Here is a 20,925-nt window from a genome sequence, read left to right on the forward strand (position 1 = left end):
CAATATTCTGTTGTTAGGTGAAGTATTCTATAGATGTGTTAGATCTTGGTGGTTTATAGTTTGTTCAGTTTTCTGTTTCCTTGTTGGTCTTCTTTATTAAAGACCATTCAGCATTCAGTTATCCTGTTCATTATTGAAGATGAAATACCAAAGCCTCCAACTATTGCTGAATTGTCTATTTCTCCTTTCATTTCTGTCAGTTTTGTTCTGTCAAGCCTTTCTTGAATTTTTTATTTCAGTTATACTTTTCAACTTCAGAATTTTCATTTGGTTCTAGTTTATAATTCTATTTTCACTGAATTCTCTATTGGATGTTATGATACCTTTATTTTTTAAGTATAGTTTTCTTAGTTCTTTGAAGTTAAATTCAACATCTGGTCATTCTCAAAGTAATTTCTCTTGCCTGCTTTTTTTCCTGTGTGTGGGTCATACTTTTTCTTTGAATGTCTCATAATTTTTTGTTGGAAACTTAACTCCCATTGCACTTCAGGTTTCATGATTATTTCAAGAAAGGTAACATTTGCCTCATCTCTATTAAAAGTTGTTTTTGAATATTAAGTGAGATAATACATACACAAACTCATTAAAAACAACTAGGAACTATATGCATGTGAGGTAGTAAGAGTTAAAGCAGATATAATAGGTAGCACAAGAAATCTGTACTCAAGAGGCAATTTTAGAACTCTACTGGAATTTTTTTTATTGATTTAAACATTTTTATTTTATTTTAGAGAAAGACAAAGGGTAAGAGAGGGAGAGAGAGGGAAACATCAATTTGTTGTCCTACTAATTTATGCATTTATTGATTCTTGTTTGTGCCCTGACCCAGGATTAAATGCGCAACTTTGGCATATGGGGATGATGCTCTAACCAACTGTGCTACCCGGCCAAGATGAACTCTATTGGAACTTGAAAATTCATAACTAATTTTTAAGAATTTCCCTATAGTTCTTCCTCAAGATTTGTTTTAGAGTTTATGAAGTTAATTTGTTTGATGGCTCCATTCCTGAAATATTCACTCTGAAGTTTTAAAGTTACTGTATTTCCCCATATATAAGATGCTCCCATGTATATAAGACGCACCTTAATTTTGGGGCTTGAAATTTGAAAAAAAATTTATTACATAACGTTATTGAACTCAAGTTTTATTCTTCATAAAATTAATACAACTCCTCATCACTGTTAAAACTCCCATCCATTAGCTTGTCCTTGTCTGTGTCTGATGACGAATCACTGTCATCATATATTGACTCGTCTGTTCCATCTATGGCATTTGAATGGCATTTGAAATGCCACACTTCTACAACCAGTGTATAAGATGCACCCAGTTTTTAGATCCCACATTTTTTGGAAAAAGTGCATCTTATACATGGGGAAATATGGTACGTTAGCTAAGAAGATTATGGACAAGTTTATCTTTTTCTTTTGTCCTTGGAGCTATTATCAAAACAATTAATATATTTGACTGCCTGGGGTTTGGTGGTGCAGTGGATAAATTGTTGACCTGGAATCCTGAGATTGCTGGTTCGAAACCCTGGACTTGCCTGGTCAAGGCACATATGGGAGTTGATGCTTCCTGCTCCTCTCCTTTCTCTCTCTCTCTTTTGTATCTAAAATGAATAAATAAAATCTTAAAGAAAAAAATCAATGTATTTGACTGATTGCAGGCTCTATACTATGGTTTTTTGTTTGTTTTTTAGATGAGAGGATGGGAGATAGTGAGGCAGACTCCCACATGTGCCCTGATGGAAATCCACCTGGCAACCCCATCTGGGACCAATGCTTGAGTACTGAGCTATTTTTAGCACCTGAGGTTGATATGCTCCAGTGGAACTATCCTCAGTACTTGGGGCCATGCTTGACCCAATCGAGCCACTGGCTGCAGAAGGGGAAGAGAGAGAGAAAAAGGAGAAGGAGGGGGAGAGAAGCAGATGGTTGTTTCTCCTGTGTGTCCTGACCAGGAATCAAACCCATGATGTCCATACAGCGGGCTGACACTCCATCTACTGAGCCACTAGCCAGGGCCCTATGTTTTTTTTGATAATCAAAAATATTGGTACAATGAAGCATGCTTATATTATCAATTTCATCCACAAATGTGAATTCTCATCTATGTGGAAGGCTTCACAGACGTAGTCTATGGACTGATAGCACCAAGATTAACTCTGAAGATATGCAGTGGAGACTGCATTCTCCCAGTGGTCCTGGCCTATAAATATTTACTGAGGTTATGAGGTCTAATCCCTTTTTAGTCCTAAAGAAACAAAAAACTCATCTTATCACTTAGTGGTTATTTATTTTCCCACTATGAAAGTTCACTTGCTATGCTTTATACTGCTTAATTTCTCTGAACCTTAATTTCCTCACTATACCATAAGTGTGTTCTGTATGATCTCTTAAGGGCTTTTTCCCTTAAGACTGCACAATTTTCCATTGGCTGTACACTTTCTCTTGTGAACATGCTTGTGAACAATGAAGATAAAAGAAAAACAGCATGACAGGAAAAGGAAGGCTCTGAAATAGCAACTCTTAAGTAATCAAGACTGACACATCAACTTTATTTCAGTGTGTGCTAGGGATTTTGTTTGTTTTGCCATTGTAGTGACTAAAGGTGGCGGTAGTTACATGGGTGCATATAAAATGTGTTTGTGGAGTTCTAGCTATAAAGGTTTACATTTTTTTATTGGAGTGTAGTTTATTTATAATATTATCTATAGAATATTGTATGTGCCCACTAAGTATTGATTACTTCATTATGGCCTAAATAAATAGAATGAGTTTAGGTATGAATGTTGCTAACCCAACATCTTGTTGCAGACAAAACTTACCTGGGGACCCTACTTATGGTTTTACATGCTTCGGGCTGCCACATCAACCCTCTCAGGTATTACTTTTTTGTTTGAATATTATGTAACTACTGTAAGATGCTCCAGGAGCTTTGCCAAGTGGGCTGTTTCAGAAATGAAGAAATAAAAGGGAGTTAATCACTTTCAAGGTAGCTGGCATTAAAAGGTATTAACCTAATTTGTAATTCACCTTAAAATGTTCTTCAGCTTCTGGTTATGTGTGGGTTTTTATTAATTTTTATTGATTGATTGATTTTAGAGAGAGAGGGAGAGATAGAGAGCAAGAGAAACATCCATTTGTTGTTTCACTTATTTATGCATTCATTGGTTGATTCTTGAATGTGCCCTACCCGAGATCAAACCCACAACCTTGGTGTATTGGGACAGTGTTCTGACCAACTGAGCTACCCAGCCTGGGCTGTGTGAGTGTTCTTTTTTAAAGACTGAAAATGGCTATATTAATTTAGATAAAATTGTCATATTCTTGAACCTTTTCTGTTAGCACCGATTTTGTTATTTTGCCATTTGAACCTTTTCTGTTAGAAACTATTTGGTAATTTTGTCATTTGGCTCCCTACTAATAATGTTTTCATTCTCTTTGCTTATGCTATTTTTAAATTTTTTAAGTGAGAGAGACAGGGAGAGAGATGAGAAGCATCAACTCATAGTTGCAGACCCTTAGTTGTTCTTTGATTGCTTCTCATATGTGCCTTGACCAGGAGGCTCCAGCTGAGCCAGTGAGCCCTTGCTCAAGCATGTGACCATGGGGTAATGCCTATGATCCCACGCTCAAGCCAGTAATGCCACGCTCAAGCTGGATGAGCCTGCACTCAAGCCAGAAACCTCAGGGTTTCAAACTTGGAACCTCAGCGCCCCAAGTCCATGCTCTATCCACTGTGCCACCACTGGTCAGGCTCTCTGCTTACTCTAAAGCTTGTAATTATAATTCATTTGTTTTATTTCAGTAATATTTCATAAATTGAATAATTCAAGGAAATGAATTACCAATTTATGACTTAATGCTAGCTTTAAATACAGGTTTTAAGTCATAAAGCTTTCTCCTGCTTTCAATTTTAACTCCTTCATGGCTTCTATCACTTTCTGCCTCTTATTAGATCTAATTTTGAATAAAAATTCATTCAATAAACATTTACTGAGGTCTCAATATATGCTAGACCAGTGGTTCTCAACATGTGGGTCGCGACCCCACCAGGGTTGAGAACCGCTGTGCTAGACAGTCTGGTGGAATGGAAAGAACATGAGATTTACATTCCAACCTGGACTGAATTTTGGATTTGCTTTGTCACCTTGGCAGGTTCTTCAACCTCTCTGAGTCTAACCTTTCACAGTACTTGGCATGTGGCAGGTACTCAGTGAATATATGGTACAAGCCTTTCCTCGCTCCAGCCCAGTAACATCCCAGCTCTCTAATAGCATACTTTTTTTTAAAGGAGAAATAGACATGTAACAAATAATTCTAATGCCTGGTGATAAGTATTACTGGGAGTGTTATTAGGAGTCCATAAGGAGCTGTAAGTGCTTCTTGAGGAAATCAAGGAATTATACACAGAAGAGATTTATTGAATATTCATAATCTCCCTGAGGGCAGGGACTATAACTTTTGTATTTCTACAGTGCCTTGCACATAGAAAGTGCTCAAGAAATGTTGATGGAATTGTGTAAGCCATTTAACCTTTGTATCTTTAGTGTGTGACTTTCTTGGAGAAAAGATCGCATCTGTTTTAGGCATCAGCTCCCCAAAGTACCAGTATGCCATTGATGAGTATTACCGGATGAAGAAGGAGGTGTGTGTCCTTTTTACGTTTTCTTGATTCAGTTTGGTTTGCTGTGGGCTTGATGGCTTGTAAGTGACCTCATGTATTCTCTAGGTCAGTGGTCCCCAACCTTTTTTGGGTCATAGACCAGATTAATGTCAAAAAATATTTTCACAGACTGGCCTTTAGGGTGGGATGGATAAATGTATCACATGACTGAGACAAGCATCAAGAGTGAGTCTTAGACAGATGTAACAGAGGGAATCTGGTCATTTTTTAAAAATAAAATATTATTCAGACTTAAATATAAATAAAACGGAAATAATTCTCTGTGGACTGGTACTGATCCACGGCCCGGGGGTTGGGGACCACTGCTCTAGGTGTCCTAAGATAGCTCCCTTACACTAGGCATTTCATTTTAAAGTCATTAATGTCTTTATCAAATTAGCATACATTTAGAATTTTTTAATACTGATGTTTTCCTAAGATCTATTTATAAAACTAAGGTAGATTTCACCTTGCTTGGTGCTATATGAGGTGCCTTATATGTGTTACTAATCTTCATACACCTCTTTCTGGATTATTATTCCAATTTTAAGATAAGAAAATAAGACCCAGTCTCTGTATTTAGGAAACATAGACTGGATGTAGGAGAACTGGAGTGGGTTTGATGTGCTGAACGTTATAAGTACTAGAAATGTGTGCCAGTTGCTAAGGCACAAAAATGTGATGCAATTCTGTGTGTAGTGGGTTTTTAGTGTGGGGGTGAAATAAGTTTAGCCTTTCTTTTTTTGTTTTTATTTTTGTTTTGGTGACAGAGGAACAGACAGGAAGGGAGAGAGATGAGAAACATCAGTTCTTTTTTGCAGCTCCCTAGTTGTTCATTGATTGCTTTCTTATATGTGCCTTGACTGGGGGGCTATAGCAGAGGGAGTGGCCCCTTGCTCAAGCCAGCGACCTTGGGCTCAAGCCAGCGACCTTGGGCTTCAAGCCAGCAACCTTGGGCTCAAGCCAGCAACCATGGGATCATGTCTGTGATCCCGTGCTCAAGCCAGTGACTTTGCGCTCAAGCCAGTGACCTCGGGGTTTCGAACCTGGGTCCTCCGCATCCGAGTCCAACACTCTATCCATTGTGCCACCACCTGGTCAGGCAGTTTAGCCTTAAATAATGAGAAAGCTTTAGCATTTAAGATCATGAGCCCAAGGACCAAAGAGCCTGAATTTTAAATTCTGGCTCTGGCATGTCTAACTTTGTAAACCTGGGCAAGATACTTAACCGCTGTCAGCCTCAGTTCACTTATCTTTATAATGAGGAAAATTGCAGCAACCATGCTCAGGGTTGCTCCTAAGATTAAATGAATTAATATGTAAAATAGAACAGCACCTAATGTATATTGATGAACATGAAATAAATATTAGTATCTTTCATTATTCTTCAAGCACTTGAGGGCAGTTCAGGTAAACCGAAAATGTAGAATGAGGATACATGGTATGGTTGTAGAAAGGCAAGAATACTACTTTGTAGTTACTGGAGCAGAGTACAACAGGGGAGTGGCTGGAGATGAATCTGGGAAGCTCAGTTGACTTTATGTGGTTTTAAAAGTGTTAGATAAATGAGTATTTTTAATTTGACCAACCTTATTTAGAGCCTCATTGCCTCATTGGGAGTATTGTAATAGCCTCCTTAAATGGACTTTCTCATTCACTCTCAGGCAGCTCTAGATTAATCTTCCTGGCAGGTTAGTCATTCTGTCCCATCTACCCATACTCTGGGGACCAAGACACATGCCACCTCCTCCATTAATTTAGTAGTTCTGGAACTAGAAGTTACTCTTTCCAAATCTCTATAGTGCTTATTGCTTTCTGTCTTAATGCTATTTTTACGTGTCTTACCTTCCCTCCTAGAATGTAAATTTTTTGAGGGCAGAGACTGTGTTATCTATATAGCAGGTGCTTGTGGGAACACTAACCATGAGTATCATTTAGTGAAAATAGACCATCCTGTTTTGGTGAACAGGTAGGCTGATACCATATAACTGAAGTGATACAGTGTTAATGTTTTAGAGTAGAATTAATCTGAAAAGAAAAAGGCCCTGTCAAAGATAGTTCAGGTTTCATCTAAGCTAAGAGGTAGGTGCTCTACCATGTTTTTAAAATAGTGCCACTTTTCTTTTTTTCTTTTTTTACAGATTTAGAGAGAGAGTCAGAGAGAGGGATAGGGACAGACAGACAGGAATGGAGAGAGATGAGAAGCATCAATCATCAGTTTTTCGTTGCGACACCTTAGTTGTTCATTGATTGCTTTCTCATATGTGCCTTGACCATGGGCCTTCAGCAGACCGAGTAACCCCTTGCTCGAGCCAGCGACCTTGGGTCCAAGCTGGCGAGTTTTGCTCAAACCAGATGAGCCCACACAAGCTAGTAACCTCGGGGTCTCGAACCTGGGTCCCCTGCATCCCAGTCCAACGCTGTATCCACTGCACCCCCGCTTGGTCAGGCAATGCCACTGTTCTTAAAGTGTCATAACTATAGTTTTCATTCCATTTTGAGAACAGGAAAAAGGAAGAAGTATGTCTTAAGTAAACCAAAGTGAATTGGACATGATACTGATTTGGTTAAACACACACACACATACACACACGTGGGAGAACAAATACTATTCTTTTTTTTTTTTTTAATTTTATTTTTTTAATGGGGCAACATCAATAAATCAGGATACATGTATTCAAAGATAACATGTCCAGGTTATCTTGTCGTTCAATTATGTTGCATACCCATCACCCAAAGTCAGATTGTCCTCTGTCACCTTCTATCTAGTTTTCTTTGTGCCCCTCCCCCTCCCACTTTCCTTCTCCCTCTCCCCCCTCCCCCCATAACCACCACACTCTTATCAATGTCTCTTAGTCTCACTTTTATGTCCCACCTACGTATGGAATAATGCAGTTCCTGTTTTTTTCTGATTTACTTATTTCACTTCGTATAATGTTATCAAGATCCCACCATTTTGCTGTAAATGATTCGATGTCATCATTTCTTATGGCTGAGTAGTATTCCATAGTGTATATGTGCCACATCTTTATCCAGTCATCTATTGACAGGCTTTTTGGTTGTTTCCATGTCCTGGCCACTGTGAACAATGCTGCAATAAACATGGGGCTGCATGTGTCTTTACGTATCAGTTTCTGAGTACAAATACTATTCTTTTGGACATTTATATTTCAATGATTCTTGATGTTTCCTCTTTTTAGGAGGAAGAGGAGGAGGAAGAAAACAGGATGTCTGAAGAAGCAGAAAGACAATACCAACAGAATAAGCTACGGGCTGATTCCATTGTTCAGACAGATCAACCAGAAACAATGGTATCCAGTTCATTTGTGAATCTCAATTTTGAAATGGAGGGAGACTGTGAAGTAATTACAGAAAGCAAACAAAATCCGGTCTCTGTCCCACCATAGAATACAGTGACTCTAACTTCAAACTCTAAGGTGGTTTTTATACCAGGAATATTCTCTATTCAGTAGGACTTAATACAGTTAATTTATATTTTAAATTATTATCTAGACAGGGGAAAATGTTTCTTTGTTCTTAGGCTCTATTTAGCAAAAGTCAGATCAGAAATTTGGATATTTGTATTGTGCTTTTACTGTGTGTCAAACTTGTGCTTTAGTTTTAAAATGATCTTTATTAAAAAGTTAAGGACATTTTAGAACCCTAACTGCTCATTAAGAAGAGTTAAGTTTTCATGCTTGTCTGTTATTTGTAAGAAAAATAGGTAAGTTGCTGATTAAGGCTAATTGAATCTGATATTCCTAATCTCAGACGAAAGTGAAGATTTTTTTTTGTCCTATTTTCATGTTGTGTCTTACTAACCATTAATTTCATACTAAGGATGGTTCATTCACTGACTGTGTAATAAAAGGAGCAAGATAAAAGGACTTTGAATTTTCTTTCCTTGAGAATAACTTTATTTTATGGAAAGGTGATCGAGTTTTTAACACCAAATATTAAAATGGGTTTCTGTTTTTTTAATGCAGTTTAATCTTTTTAGTAGTTATTCAAATTAAATAACTTTGAATATGTTAAAAATACTAGTTATTGAATGAATTTATTAATGTATTTGTCTTCAAGTAGTAATACCTAGTAATTTACACGTGGCATCCTGATTATGTCACTCATTCAGTTCAAAGTTCCTCCCTGTGGGCCAGGTAGTTGCAGGGAGGAGGGTGAGGTTGAGGGACAGATGAAGTCTTAACCCTTCAAGGGCTTACTGTTAAATATTGTACAAAGTGCAGTGGTAGCACGATGAAAGTACTTGTCATTTGCTACTTCAAAGTACAGTAGTAACAGTAAAGGGACAGTTTACCTGACGCATGTTGGCCAGCTCTACCCACTGTGCTATTAGCCAAACTTACAAAAATATAGTATGAAACTAATTTTGAAAATATTCCTAAATATGTGTTCAGAATCTTATATCTGTATGACTGACTTCTAAGTAAATGTAGGTAAGGAAAAATGTGTAGCATATTTCAGATAATGCTGCTTTTAAAAATTAAGAGCTTTTAGAAATTAATGGTTGTTAATAGCCATGTAAACAGCATTAATAGTTTTCAATCTTAAATGTATCTGTATTAAATACAGAGAAACAAACATACAACAGATACAGTGGGCCTATTGTGTAACTCTGTCATCAGTGAACATGAACATGAGTTCATGTTCATGAACTAAGTTCAGTTTTTTAACTGAAATTTGAAGGATTTATGAAAGATAATTCATTAGGAACCTTTGGTTACAGGATTCATGGTGTGGTTCTTGGCATGTGATGGTAATCTTTTTAGTCATGGGTGTAAACTCTATGTAATTTAGTACTTAAAGGATTAATCAGGTTCTGTAATTAATGCCACCATAAGTTATAGTTTACCAGTAGCTCTAAAATGTGCTAACTTGACATCTTCTAATTTGTTTTTAACTTCATTTGACATGGCACCTCCAACTCAGATATTTGGTTATCCAGTGAAAGTATGCATACCTAAAGGTGATCTGAATCTTCTCTCCCTAGAGGTACTATATCCAAAAGAAAACTAGAAACTTTTCTGATTATAGTAGAAGGAAGACAACAAGTTATGAAGGTTTTATGTTTCTTGAATTTTACTCTATTTTGGCCAACAGTGGCCAGTTTGTAATGTTTATATGGTTATACACTGTGCCTTAAATTTTTATATTTTTATTTATGCAAACTATAAAATTACTCATATATGCATTAAATGGTTTTGTCTTATTTTTAAGCCTCTTTAGTTTTTTCTTTCTTTCAACCCTTTTAATATTTACTTTTCTCTCTGGATATTCTATCCTCTAATAATCGTTCAGTGCGTAATAACTAAACATAGTATAATTGAGAAACTTTACAGTGAATTAAATGATCTAACAACAGTCCTTAACAAAATGGAGTTAGGTTTTATAAAATGTAACCCTGGTACTGGTTAATAAAGCCAGACAAATAGTTCATATCAATAATTTTAATTAAAGTAAATATTAACTTGAATACTTTTTTGTTGAGACATCCTATTAAAAGAAACATATCTAAATATTATACTTCTAACCCAGAAGAGAAATGAATGGGGAAGTCTATAATCTTTGATATACAGGACACTTTAGAATACTCACGGTTATAATTGAAACTATCCTTCAATTATTCAAATTCTTAATGACTTATGTCAGAAATATTCCATGAAAACTTCCTTTATTCCTAAAGATTATATAAATTTAAAGTGGACTCCTACCTTCACCAAGTTACACTTGCCATATTTAAGCTAAGTGGAACCAAAATTTACTGCACCCTAATTTGGTCCTATTGCTTCCAAACTACATATTCCAATAATGAGAACATTTGCTATGTTCTAAAGGCATGTGAAGTGTCTTGTTTAGACCATTCTAAGAATTCTGCTTCAAAGGTTTTACATGCAGCATTCAAGCTTATCCTAATGAATACAGTCTAGTTTTTGAGAGGTCATGTATCATCAAGGTCTGCAGAGTTCTCATTGTCATTTGCAACAAGGGCTTCTCTGTTCTCATAAGTCCAGAAGCCATTCAGATCAATTAGAATGGTGGTGACAGTGTCTCCTTGATTACTGTTGATTAAATCCTGAAGAGAGATTTTCAAAGGATCCTTTGGTTTTACCATGTCAAAGATTTCATCCTGTAAGAGAGAAAAAATACAATGAAATCTGATATATGATTCACTTAATTTCTATCACACAGTGACCTAAAATTCAGCACTTAAGGTTATGTAAAATTTTTGTTTTTTCTTTTCTATTCAACATATAGGTAGTCTTTTCTCTGCTTCAGGACAGTGCTCTAACCAACCAAGCTATCCAACCAGGGGATCCCCTTTTCTCTATGTACAGTCACAGCCCTGGCCAGACTACAGTGATTTTCAACCTTTTTTCTTCATGTCACAAACACACTACTAAGGTCAGTGCCCCTGACTAAATACAACCATTTTCATCTCATGGCACAAATAAATTAGTTACTAAAGAAGAAGAGGTCAGGGCCCCTTTTTCTTTAGTAATTAGTTTATGAGTGCATGAGAAACAAAGGTTGAAAATCACAGAGGTTGCCAGTTCGATCCCTGGTCAGGGCACATACAGGAACAGATTGATGTTCCTCTCTCTCTTCCCCTAAAAAATTAATTTAAAAAATATTTTAAAAATCACAATTTTATTGGAAGATTCCATAGGTATGTGGTAATTCATAGAGGAATAAGCTAAAGCTCAGAGTTTAAGTTCATAAAAGCTGCATAGCTAATTAACAGCTGAACTATATAATGCAGTATTCTTTGAATACATGTTAACTACTTATACTCTTGTTGATGGTGAGGCAAAGCCTTGATTTAAGCGCATACTCAGCTCAAAGTAAAAACTTAAGTGCTTCAAAGCCCAGATTATGACAAAGCTTCATTTCCAATACTGATGTCTCAACCTTTTACTCTGGACCTATGATGAGGTGGAGGGTTGGTATTAGAAAATTAGTCATCCAGAATGACACTAAATTGTGTTAAAACTTACTGGATGGGAGAACCCTTTTTTTTGAGAGAGAGAGAGAGACAGGAAGGGAGAGAGTAGGTGAGATGCATCAACTCGTAGTTGCTTTCACTTTATACTTGTGCACTGATTGCTTCTTGTATGTACCTTGACCAGGGCTGAGCCAGTGTCCACTTGCTCAAGCTGGCAAGCTTCATGTGGACAATTTCCCCACTCACGCTGAGACTCTGCACTGACAAACCTGTGTTCAGAGCCCGCGACCTCAAGGTTTGACCCAGCCATTGTGAGTCGACAGCTTTGTCCACTGCGCCACCACCAGTCAGATGGGAAAAGCTGCTTATTTTCTTTTTTTAAATTTTTCATTTATTTATTTTTAGAGAGCAAGAGAGAAAAACATCAATTTATTGTTCCACTTATTCATGCCATCATTGGTTGATTCTTGTACGTGCCCTCACTAGGGATCAAACCCTCAATCTTGGTGAATCAGGACAACACTCTAACCAACAGAGCTACCGGGCCAGGCCCAAGAACCTCATATATTATGAAATGTACTATATGAATGTACATTTTTATGAATATGAAATATAAGGAATTACTATATGTTTTCTAGTCTTTTTGTAGTAAGATTCCTCAGTATTCAGTATCATTAAAGGAGACAATTACATTTTCAAAAGATTAGAAGAATTCAGGTAAATGAAATGTATGAACTCTTATGTTTGTGAAATTTCCTTTTCTAGGTTGGCGGCCATTTAAAATAAACTTTTTTAAAGATTTTATTTAATGATTTTAGAGGGAAGATAGAGAGAGAGAGAGAGAAAGGGGTGAGGAGTGGGAAACATCAACTCTTAGTAGTTGCTTCTCATTATGTGCACTGACTGGGCAAGCCCAGAGTTTTGAACCAGTGACCTCAGCGTTCTAGGACTACACTTTAGCCACTGCCTCACCCCAGGTTTTTTCAGTTTTTTTTTAACTAGTTCTTAAGTTTCCTGTTGCATAGTTTAAAATTTGTCTCATTTTATATTAAACCAAAATAGCCCTTTATCTGATATTTGGTTTAAATTGAATGAGTTATTTTATTACATTACTCAACTTACACCTGAATTGATACTGGATACTTATTGTTTTTAATAGCTGGGGAAAGTTTCAATACTAAAATGCTAAATAGCAGCATGTGTTTCAAATAGTGGTTTTCATACTGTAGGATTGATGTCTCCTTAAATAATACCAAAGCAAGCAAGCCCTTTGAAGTAGCATACTAAAAATGTGCCCCAACCTAAGTGGTTCCCAAGTTAAAAATTCAGTTTACAGTAGAACAGCTTGCCAAAGGATGCAGACCATATTGATTCTCTTAATTTTCAATCAACATGAATGAATGCTTTCAATGAGAACATAAGGGTGAAAATGCTAAAATCAAACTACAAAAATTATTGCTTGAAGTGTGATCTTAGTTTATAATGACTTAAGTATCATTGGAACAAATACTTGATTTGGTTCAGTACTCCAGTTCATAAGTTGCTTTCAAATGGTAATTCGAGTGTTATGTAAATTTAAGAAAAAAGTAACCTTGACATCTTGAAATGAAACAGGATCTTGTCCATGGATTTTCATTAGTTCCTGAATGGCCTGTATTTAGCAGAAATAAATCTGTAAATAAATATTAAAATACACAACAGCCCTCCCTCCTGTCCCAGGCCTTTCTCTAGTTCCACTTCTTTCCTATCAGACCATAAACCGCATTGTTTCAAGTATTCTTGCCAATAGTCTCAACATCCTTGACATTGTTGATCACATCTACTCTGCAAAACCTAAACACTGGATCGGTATAACCTTTATAAACCTACATCTTAGCTATTGAGAGCTTCAAAAAGTATAAAAGACTACAAATTATTGCTGTTACATAGGAACGGTCTCAAACCTTAGATAAGCCTTTAACATGGCTTAGCAATTATTCTGTTATGACCTCCCGTAACCCAGGAATGCAGTTCATACCTTCAGCATTCATGAAGACACCCAATCCATCACCTCCCTCCCACCCTACATTTGGCCATCTACTTGACAGAAAAAAGTAGAGATAAATTTCCCTTGAACTCTTCTCTTTTATGAACTAACAACAAAATATCGAAGAAAGTACAGTGACCCTGAACACTACAGGGGTTGGGGGCGGGGTTGGGAGCACGCCCCCCCCCCCACAGTTGCAAAGCCAAGTATATCTTTTGGCCCCCTAAAACCTTAAATACTGGGGAGTAAAGAGGGACAAATACATACCCCACACAGGTGGGATATAAAAGTGAAACTCACGGACACAGATAAAAGTGAATTGGTTACCAGGGGGTGGGGGGTGGGAGGGGGAGGAGTAAAGAGGGACCAAAAGAAAAAAAGAGGGACAAATATTTAACAAAACAGTGGGTTAATATGTATTTTGTTATGTTATATATATTATATATTGTATTCTCTAAGCTAGAGAAAAGAAAAATGTTAAAATCATAAGGAAAATACTTTTACAGTACTATTCTCTATCAGTACAATGTTTGTCATCTGTTTATAAGATGAATTGTCTGTTAGTACCTCTGTTAATATTGTCTTACATGATACAAAATACTGTAGATGTTATATATATTATATTAGATGTCAAAAATGAAAAGATATAAGTAAGATACTTATTTTCAGGTATAATGATTCCTGTATGGCTGAGTTAGTAGTTTTATGGTAGCCTAGGTGTCATCCTTATGCCTACTTCATGGTAGTGAGGTAATCTCCAAAAATTTTTTCAATATATTTACTGAAAATATCTGCCTACAAGTGAAAACGCACAGTTCAAAACTGTTGTTCAAGAGTCAACTGTACTGTGATCCAGTTTGACAAACATTTTAGGTGAGAGTCATTCACTGGAAAATGTGAAGCTTAAAATTCTTGGTAAGTAGTCAACTAAATGTTCCAAGTACCTACTCTGTATGTGTGGTACCACCAATGTCAGAGTGTGCGCAGGGAAACTCTGAAGTAGACGAGAATTCGAGTATACTGTTGGCTGCTAGAGTAGGAGACCTGGATGGTAAGATCCGGAGCACATCAGGCCCAGCTTTATCCGTGGGCTAGTCATTGCTGTATATAGGCTCTAAGAACAGTCCAGGAGTGCAGGGCTCAGTAACTTTTTTCCTTAGCTCATACCACCAAGCTTAAATAAATGCATGTATGAAATATTTCCAATGTATTTAACAAAATTTAACATTCTAAGAGTAGAAGATACCATAAAGAGATCTTTATGAAAAAGGGTTAAGTGTTTAAATACCAAAAGATACATTTACTTTGTTTCCCTAAAACTGAATTTTAATTAATATGTTCCTTAAATAGGGGCATCCTTATGATGGGTTGGTATAATCTTTTTGATTAGCCATTGATTTAAGTCCGCTTTTTAAAAAATGCATCCTAGTACTGGGATTGTATTTTGTCCTGATATTTGCAATCATATTGGAAAGCCTTTTAAGGAATTTAACCTTAAGTTATGAAATATATATATACTATGAAACTCAGAAACCAGATGAAGTTACTTTAAAAGTACCAAAAAAGTTTTAAATGGAAAAGAAAAGGCCTCTAGGAAGAAATGATTTATATCAAAGATGTGAAAATGTTATTTTTGGTTAAAAAAATTTGTTTTTCTTCCTCCTATTGATCTTAATCATATATAAATCACATGATCTCCTAAAAACTAGCTATAGAAATGTGGTGATGAAGTGGAAGACTACTGCACAAAACTACTCCATCAAGAAAAAAAGTCACCACTGAAATTGAAGAATGATTTGTCTTAAAAGGCCGGACATTCCTACTTCTACTGCTTCATCTAGGTACAAATTCCATTTGAGTGCACCATGTTATTCTGAGACCAACTAAGGCACAAAATACATACTTCTGCAAACCCGTTTCACACTGAAATGCAGCACAGGATTCTAGCCAGTTTTTAAATTTTATTTTTTACAGCACAGCAATGAAAAGAATCTACAATTACCAAGTCTACAAAACTCCCCTTTAATTAAAGCCTTTGTAGGATTTTACACACCAGTTTTTGATCACTAACAGTACAGGATTTCTCATCATGTTTCTATCTCTACTCCCTAGTTCAGCTCCTGATGTATATTTAACACTTTTTAAATATTCTACTTAAGTCAGCATTGATTTACCCCATTTATATATTTTTTTAAATAAAATACTAAATACAGACTTGATATCCTTATGAAATCTGTTCTGTAAATCATTTTGTTAAATTCAGACATCACAAGTTAGATAAAATTGTCACTGAGTAGGTAATTTAAACCAGTGGTTTTCAACCTTTCTGCACTTGGGGACTGGTGAAAACAGAATCATTTCAGGGACTGCTAAGGCAGAAATCACCCTGAGCATAAGCGAATTTCACTAAGACCACTGTGTCTAATCTTCATACAACATCAGGGTGCTTAACTCTTTCGTGACTGGCATGAAATTTCGGGCAGACTGATTCATGGACTGCTGGTTGGAAAACACAGATTTAAACCAAATGTTATAACATGTTAAGGAACAATGACTCATTTACACAAATGAGACTTACCCTAAAGAAGTAATTAAGGGAAAAGACATTCAGATATCCCTTGTTCTCAATATCAAGCAATTTGAAAATATATTGCAGAGCTGCAGGTTCTTTTCGGTTTTCCAATGCAAGAACAAAATCCAGGTAAGTCTTATAGTCCTACAGAAAATAAAACAATGTTCTTCAGAGGCCATATTTGGAAGTAACTTTTCAAGTGAGTAATAACTTGAAGCTATTTTGTGATCAAGGGTGGCAGGGTTTTACCCTGGCCACTTGGCTCAGTGGTAGAGCGTTGGCCCAGTGTGTGGAAGTCCTGGGTTCGATTTCTGACCAGGGCACACAGGAGAATCACCTATCTATTTCTCCACCTTTCCCCCTCTTCCTCTCTCTCTCTCTCTGTTCCCCTCCCACAGCCAAGGCTCCATTGGAGCAAAGTTGCCCAGGCGCTGAGGATGGCTCCATGGCCTCCACCTCAGGTGCTAGAATGGCTCTGGTTGCGACAGAGCGACACCCCAGATGGGCAGAGCATCACCCCCTAATGGGCATGCCGGGTGGATCCAGTCTGGCACATGCAGGAGTCTGTCTGACTGCATCCCCACTTTTCACTTCAAGAAAAATACCCCAAAAAAGGGTGGCAAGGTTTTTAAATATGAAATAACAAACCCATTTGTATACTTAATACTTAATGTTGGTTTCTAGGAATTCTATGTAACAGTTAATCTGTACAGGGAAGTTTATGGGACACAGTCCCTTTCTTTGTGATTTTCTGTGTTAAACCATAATTTTTTTATTATGCTTTTGAAATTAATAGGACAGTGACTAAGCTAGGATACATTGCCACTAAATTTATATCTTAATTTCTAGTGTGGTCATTTTGAGAAAATTTTATGTAAAATGAATAGAACAGTATATTTAAATAGCTAGTTTGATATTGTATGTTAAAAGTTTCAAATCTAGTCATAGATTATGTTTTCTACATAGTGAAAAGAAGTATAATACTTGGGAGAGTCTTAGAAATTTATATTCTTGTCTGACCAGGCAGTGGCACAGTGGATAGATTGTTGGCCTAGGATGCTGAGGACCCAGGTTCAAAACCCCAAGGTTGTTGGTTTGAATGCAGGCTCATCTGGTTTGAATGCAGATTCACCAGAATGAGCACAGGGTCGCTGGCTTGAATGTGGGATCATAGACATGACCCCAAGGTCACTGGCCTGAGTAAGGGGTCACTCGCTCTGCTGTAGTCCCCTGGTCAAGACACATATGAGAAAACAATCAATGAACAACTAAGGTGCTACAACTATGAGCTGATGCTTCTTATCTCTTTCCCTTCCTGTCTGCCTGTCCGTCCCTGTCAGTCTCTAAGAAAAAAAAAAAGAAATTTATATTCTTGGCAAAGATTTTTTTTAGGCTAAGGCTAAGAATTCCTTTTGCATAAATTGCAGTGTAAAGAGCTAGAGCAGTATAGCTTCATCATGGTCTAACTCCAAGCATAGTTCGTTTCTGATATTCTTTATCCACCAGAGTCATCAGTAAAGCTCCCCACTGTCGATTGCAGACAGCTATGGGAATCACAGAACAGTTTCTGTGCCTTTTTCCCGTTTGCCTTTAGAATTGGCTAATGGTGTTGTTTAGAAAACTGTTATTAAAGCTAAGTGATAAGACCTAGGACCTTCTCTTCTGATATGACCATTTTAAAGAAAGATTTTATTTACTGATTTTACAGAGTGAAGTGGGGGGAAGTGAGAAGTATGATTGCTTCACTTGACTTGTTCATTGCTTGTTTGTTGCTTGTCATTTGTGCCCAGGGTTTCTAACTGGTGACCTCAGTGTTCCAGGTCGACACTATCCACTGTGCCACCACAAGGCAGACCTATGACCATTTCTTAAGCATCATTGGTTTGGAAAATTTATTGTATTCTTAACACTTAAAAATTTTATTTTTCAATTTATTGATTTTAGAGAAAGGAAGGGAGAGATGGAAGGTGGTAAGGGAGGGGAAGACAGAGACAGCAACATTGATCTGTTCTAGGGATTGAACTGACAAATCTCAAATTTGATCATTTCATACATTTTAAGATACTGTTACACACTAATATAAAAAAAATGTATCACATCTTGAATATTGTGGGAACCTAAATTTTTTTTTTTTTTTTTTTTTGTATTTTTCTGAAGCTGGAAACAGGGAGAGACAGTCAGACAGACTCCTGCATGCGCCTGACCGGGATCCACCCGGCACGCCCACCAGGGGCGATGCTCTGCCCATCCTGGGCATCGCTGTGCTGCGACCAGAGCCACTCTAGCGCCTGAGGCAGAGGCCAAGGAGCCATCCCCAGCGCCGGGGCCATCTTTGCTCCAATGGAGCGTTGGCTGCAGGAGGGGAAGAGAGAGACAGAGAGGAAGGAGAGGGGGAGGGGTGGAGAAGCAGATGGGCGCTTCTCCTGTGTGCCCTGGCTGGGAATCGAACCCGGGACTTCTGCACGCCAGGCCGACGCTCTACCACTGAGCCAACCGGCCAGGGCGGAACCTAAATTTTTAAAGCTTGTCAGATTTAAACTACTACCATTTCTCCATCATAAGTGAGACACTCCTGGAACACACGGTCTAAGAAGACATTGGTCATGGTTGCTGTTCCGTAGCGAGAGAGTTCCTCTTTACTGAGCATGCCATTGTGATCCTTGTCAAGATTCAAATACTGGCCTTGAGAAGAAAGATGATAAAAAGACACTTATGACTGAAAGAAATTCTAATTAAATACAAAAGAAAAAGCCCTAAAAAAAGTTCTTTTTATTGGTTAATATTTTGATTTCAAACTATGTTGCTCAAACTATGTTGCTCATAGTTTGTTTCAAACTATGTTGCCCTACCATTATCTATTCCTGCAATCTCTTAGAACAACTTTAAGCTAGAAACAGTCACCGAAAAACCACCATTAAAACCATGGCTTTGGCTGCTTTAATATATAGTGTTTCCTCTATTTCTCCTACCTCAATGCCCCACTCATATTTCAGGCTGAGACCTACTCCTAATTTAGAGCTCTCTTTCCCCCTTTTGCCAGCTTCTATTATGAATCTACCTTTGCCACCCAGCTTAGTGTATCCCAAGGTTCTCTTTACCATGCCACAGTCGCAGAGCTCCAGGGAAAAGCAACCTGATCTCATCTCTCCAAGCAGAGGAGAACAGAAGCTCCATATCCACACATGCTGCAGATGGCTTTTCCAGTCTACCTGAATCATTACCAGCCAGAAGCAGCGGTCATTGGGACTTGGACGTGAGCTGCAAAGTATAGAATTGTGACAACAATTCCAGTGCCATGCGAACTTTTCCTGGATGTGGACTTTTCCTGGACTCCTGCTCCTTCTGACAGCTCCTAACAGACTGAACTGGGGTTGGGTTGCATTTTTCAGGGATTTGGCATGGTGTTGGGGCCAACTTGGACTTGGTGAACATGTTAAGGACACTACTCTTTTATGGATTCTTGCTTTAATGGCCAAGAGTTTGCTTAAAGGCTTTAATCACTGTAAAAAAAAAAAAGAATAGAAGACTAGATAAAGAATATGTGGCACATATACACCATGGTATACTATTCAGCCATAAAAAATGACATCGGATCACTTACAACAAAATGGTGGGATCCTGATAACATTATACAGAGTGAAATAAGTGGATCAGAAAAAAACAAGAACTGCAGGATTCCATACATTGGTGGGACATAAAAACGAGACTAAGAGACATGGACAAGAGTGTGGTGGTTACGGAGGGCGGGGGGAGGGGAGGAGAAAGAGGGGGAGGGGCACAAAGAAAACTAGATAGAAGGTGATGGAGGACAATCTGACTTTGGGTGATGGGTATGCAACATAATTGAATGACTAGATAACCTGGACATGTTTTCTTTGAATATATGTACCCTGATTTATTGATGTCACCCCATTAAAATAAAAATTTATAAAAAAAAATTTAAAAATCCCATGGCTTTGGGACTATTTCTCTTACATCATTATTTGTTTTCAGTTTGCAACCTTTCAGAACTTCCTAGGATTCTTAATTAGATGGTGGTCAACAGAAAGCACTGCAATGCTAGCATTGAGGGATGTCAAAATGAGTCAAGACCTCTCATCAGAATATATGGACTAATGTGAGAAAAGAACAAACCAGGCCCTAGAATACCTCCCTCTGTGGATCCTAAAACAGCATTTTATTATAGAGCAAGACCCATAGCTGATGTTCATAATGCTTCTGAGTCAAAAAGGATAGAATTACATTCTGTATTCTGTTAAAAAGAAAGTATAATTTAAAAAGTTACAAAAACTTAAAACACTGGCATTTAAAAACAAGTAAATTTTAGTAATTGAGAATACTAGCTCTTAAGGTAAACAAATAGATGTTAAGATAAATTAGCCTATGTATAAAAATGTCCTTCGAACACCAATTAACTAAGGAATGGATAATTCAAATTTTAGCATTATGACAGGAACATACCATACACTCTTAGCGCAGAAGGAGCAGAAAACCAATTTGTTTCTTGACTCTCCTTGGACAGTTCCTCATCCCTTAACTAAATGAACACAGAGACAATTAGAAGATAGCAACTGTCAAGTGACAAGTGACATTATTTATAAGTAGTTTAAAAACATATTTACCTCCAATAAATCATCTAGGAAGCTGCATGCTAAAATATCTTGAATTTTTATCTTCCCTTTAAAAAATATGAAAAA

The 20,925-nt window shown here is 37.3% G+C and overlaps 2 protein-coding genes across 4 annotated transcripts in view; one reads left to right on the plus strand and one right to left on the minus strand.

Moving 5' to 3' along the window:
• The window catches only part of FAM177A1 (family with sequence similarity 177 member A1), a 31,722-nt gene extending 21,826 nt beyond the window's left edge, over positions 1–9,896 (plus strand). For both annotated transcript variants that reach the window (XM_066388343.1, XM_066388342.1), the window contains 3 exons: positions 2,818–2,884; positions 4,554–4,651; positions 7,870–9,896. In XM_066388343.1, coding sequence (XP_066244440.1) covers positions 2,818–2,884; positions 4,554–4,651; positions 7,870–8,076 — 372 coding nt within the window. In that variant the 3' untranslated portion in view covers positions 8,077–9,896. The remainder of the gene's footprint in view (positions 1–2,817; positions 2,885–4,553; positions 4,652–7,869) is intronic.
• A 145-nt stretch (positions 9,897–10,041) lies between these two features.
• The window catches only part of PPP2R3C (protein phosphatase 2 regulatory subunit B''gamma), a 29,810-nt gene continuing 18,926 nt past the window's right edge, over positions 10,042–20,925 (minus strand). For both annotated transcript variants that reach the window (XM_066388336.1, XM_066388337.1), the window contains exons 8-13: positions 20,851–20,906; positions 20,690–20,765; positions 18,774–18,910; positions 16,235–16,372; positions 13,222–13,281; positions 10,042–10,814 (exon numbers count right to left, since the gene is read on the minus strand). In XM_066388336.1, the coding sequence (XP_066244433.1) occupies positions 10,626–10,814; positions 13,222–13,281; positions 16,235–16,372; positions 18,774–18,910; positions 20,690–20,765; positions 20,851–20,906 (656 nt within the window). In that variant the 3' untranslated portion in view covers positions 10,042–10,625. The remainder of the gene's footprint in view (positions 10,815–13,221; positions 13,282–16,234; positions 16,373–18,773; positions 18,911–20,689; positions 20,766–20,850; positions 20,907–20,925) is intronic.

The sequence above is a fragment of the Saccopteryx leptura genome, chromosome 6, assembly GCF_036850995.1.
Source record: "Saccopteryx leptura isolate mSacLep1 chromosome 6, mSacLep1_pri_phased_curated, whole genome shotgun sequence".
Lineage (NCBI taxonomy): Eukaryota > Metazoa > Chordata > Mammalia > Chiroptera > Emballonuridae > Saccopteryx > Saccopteryx leptura.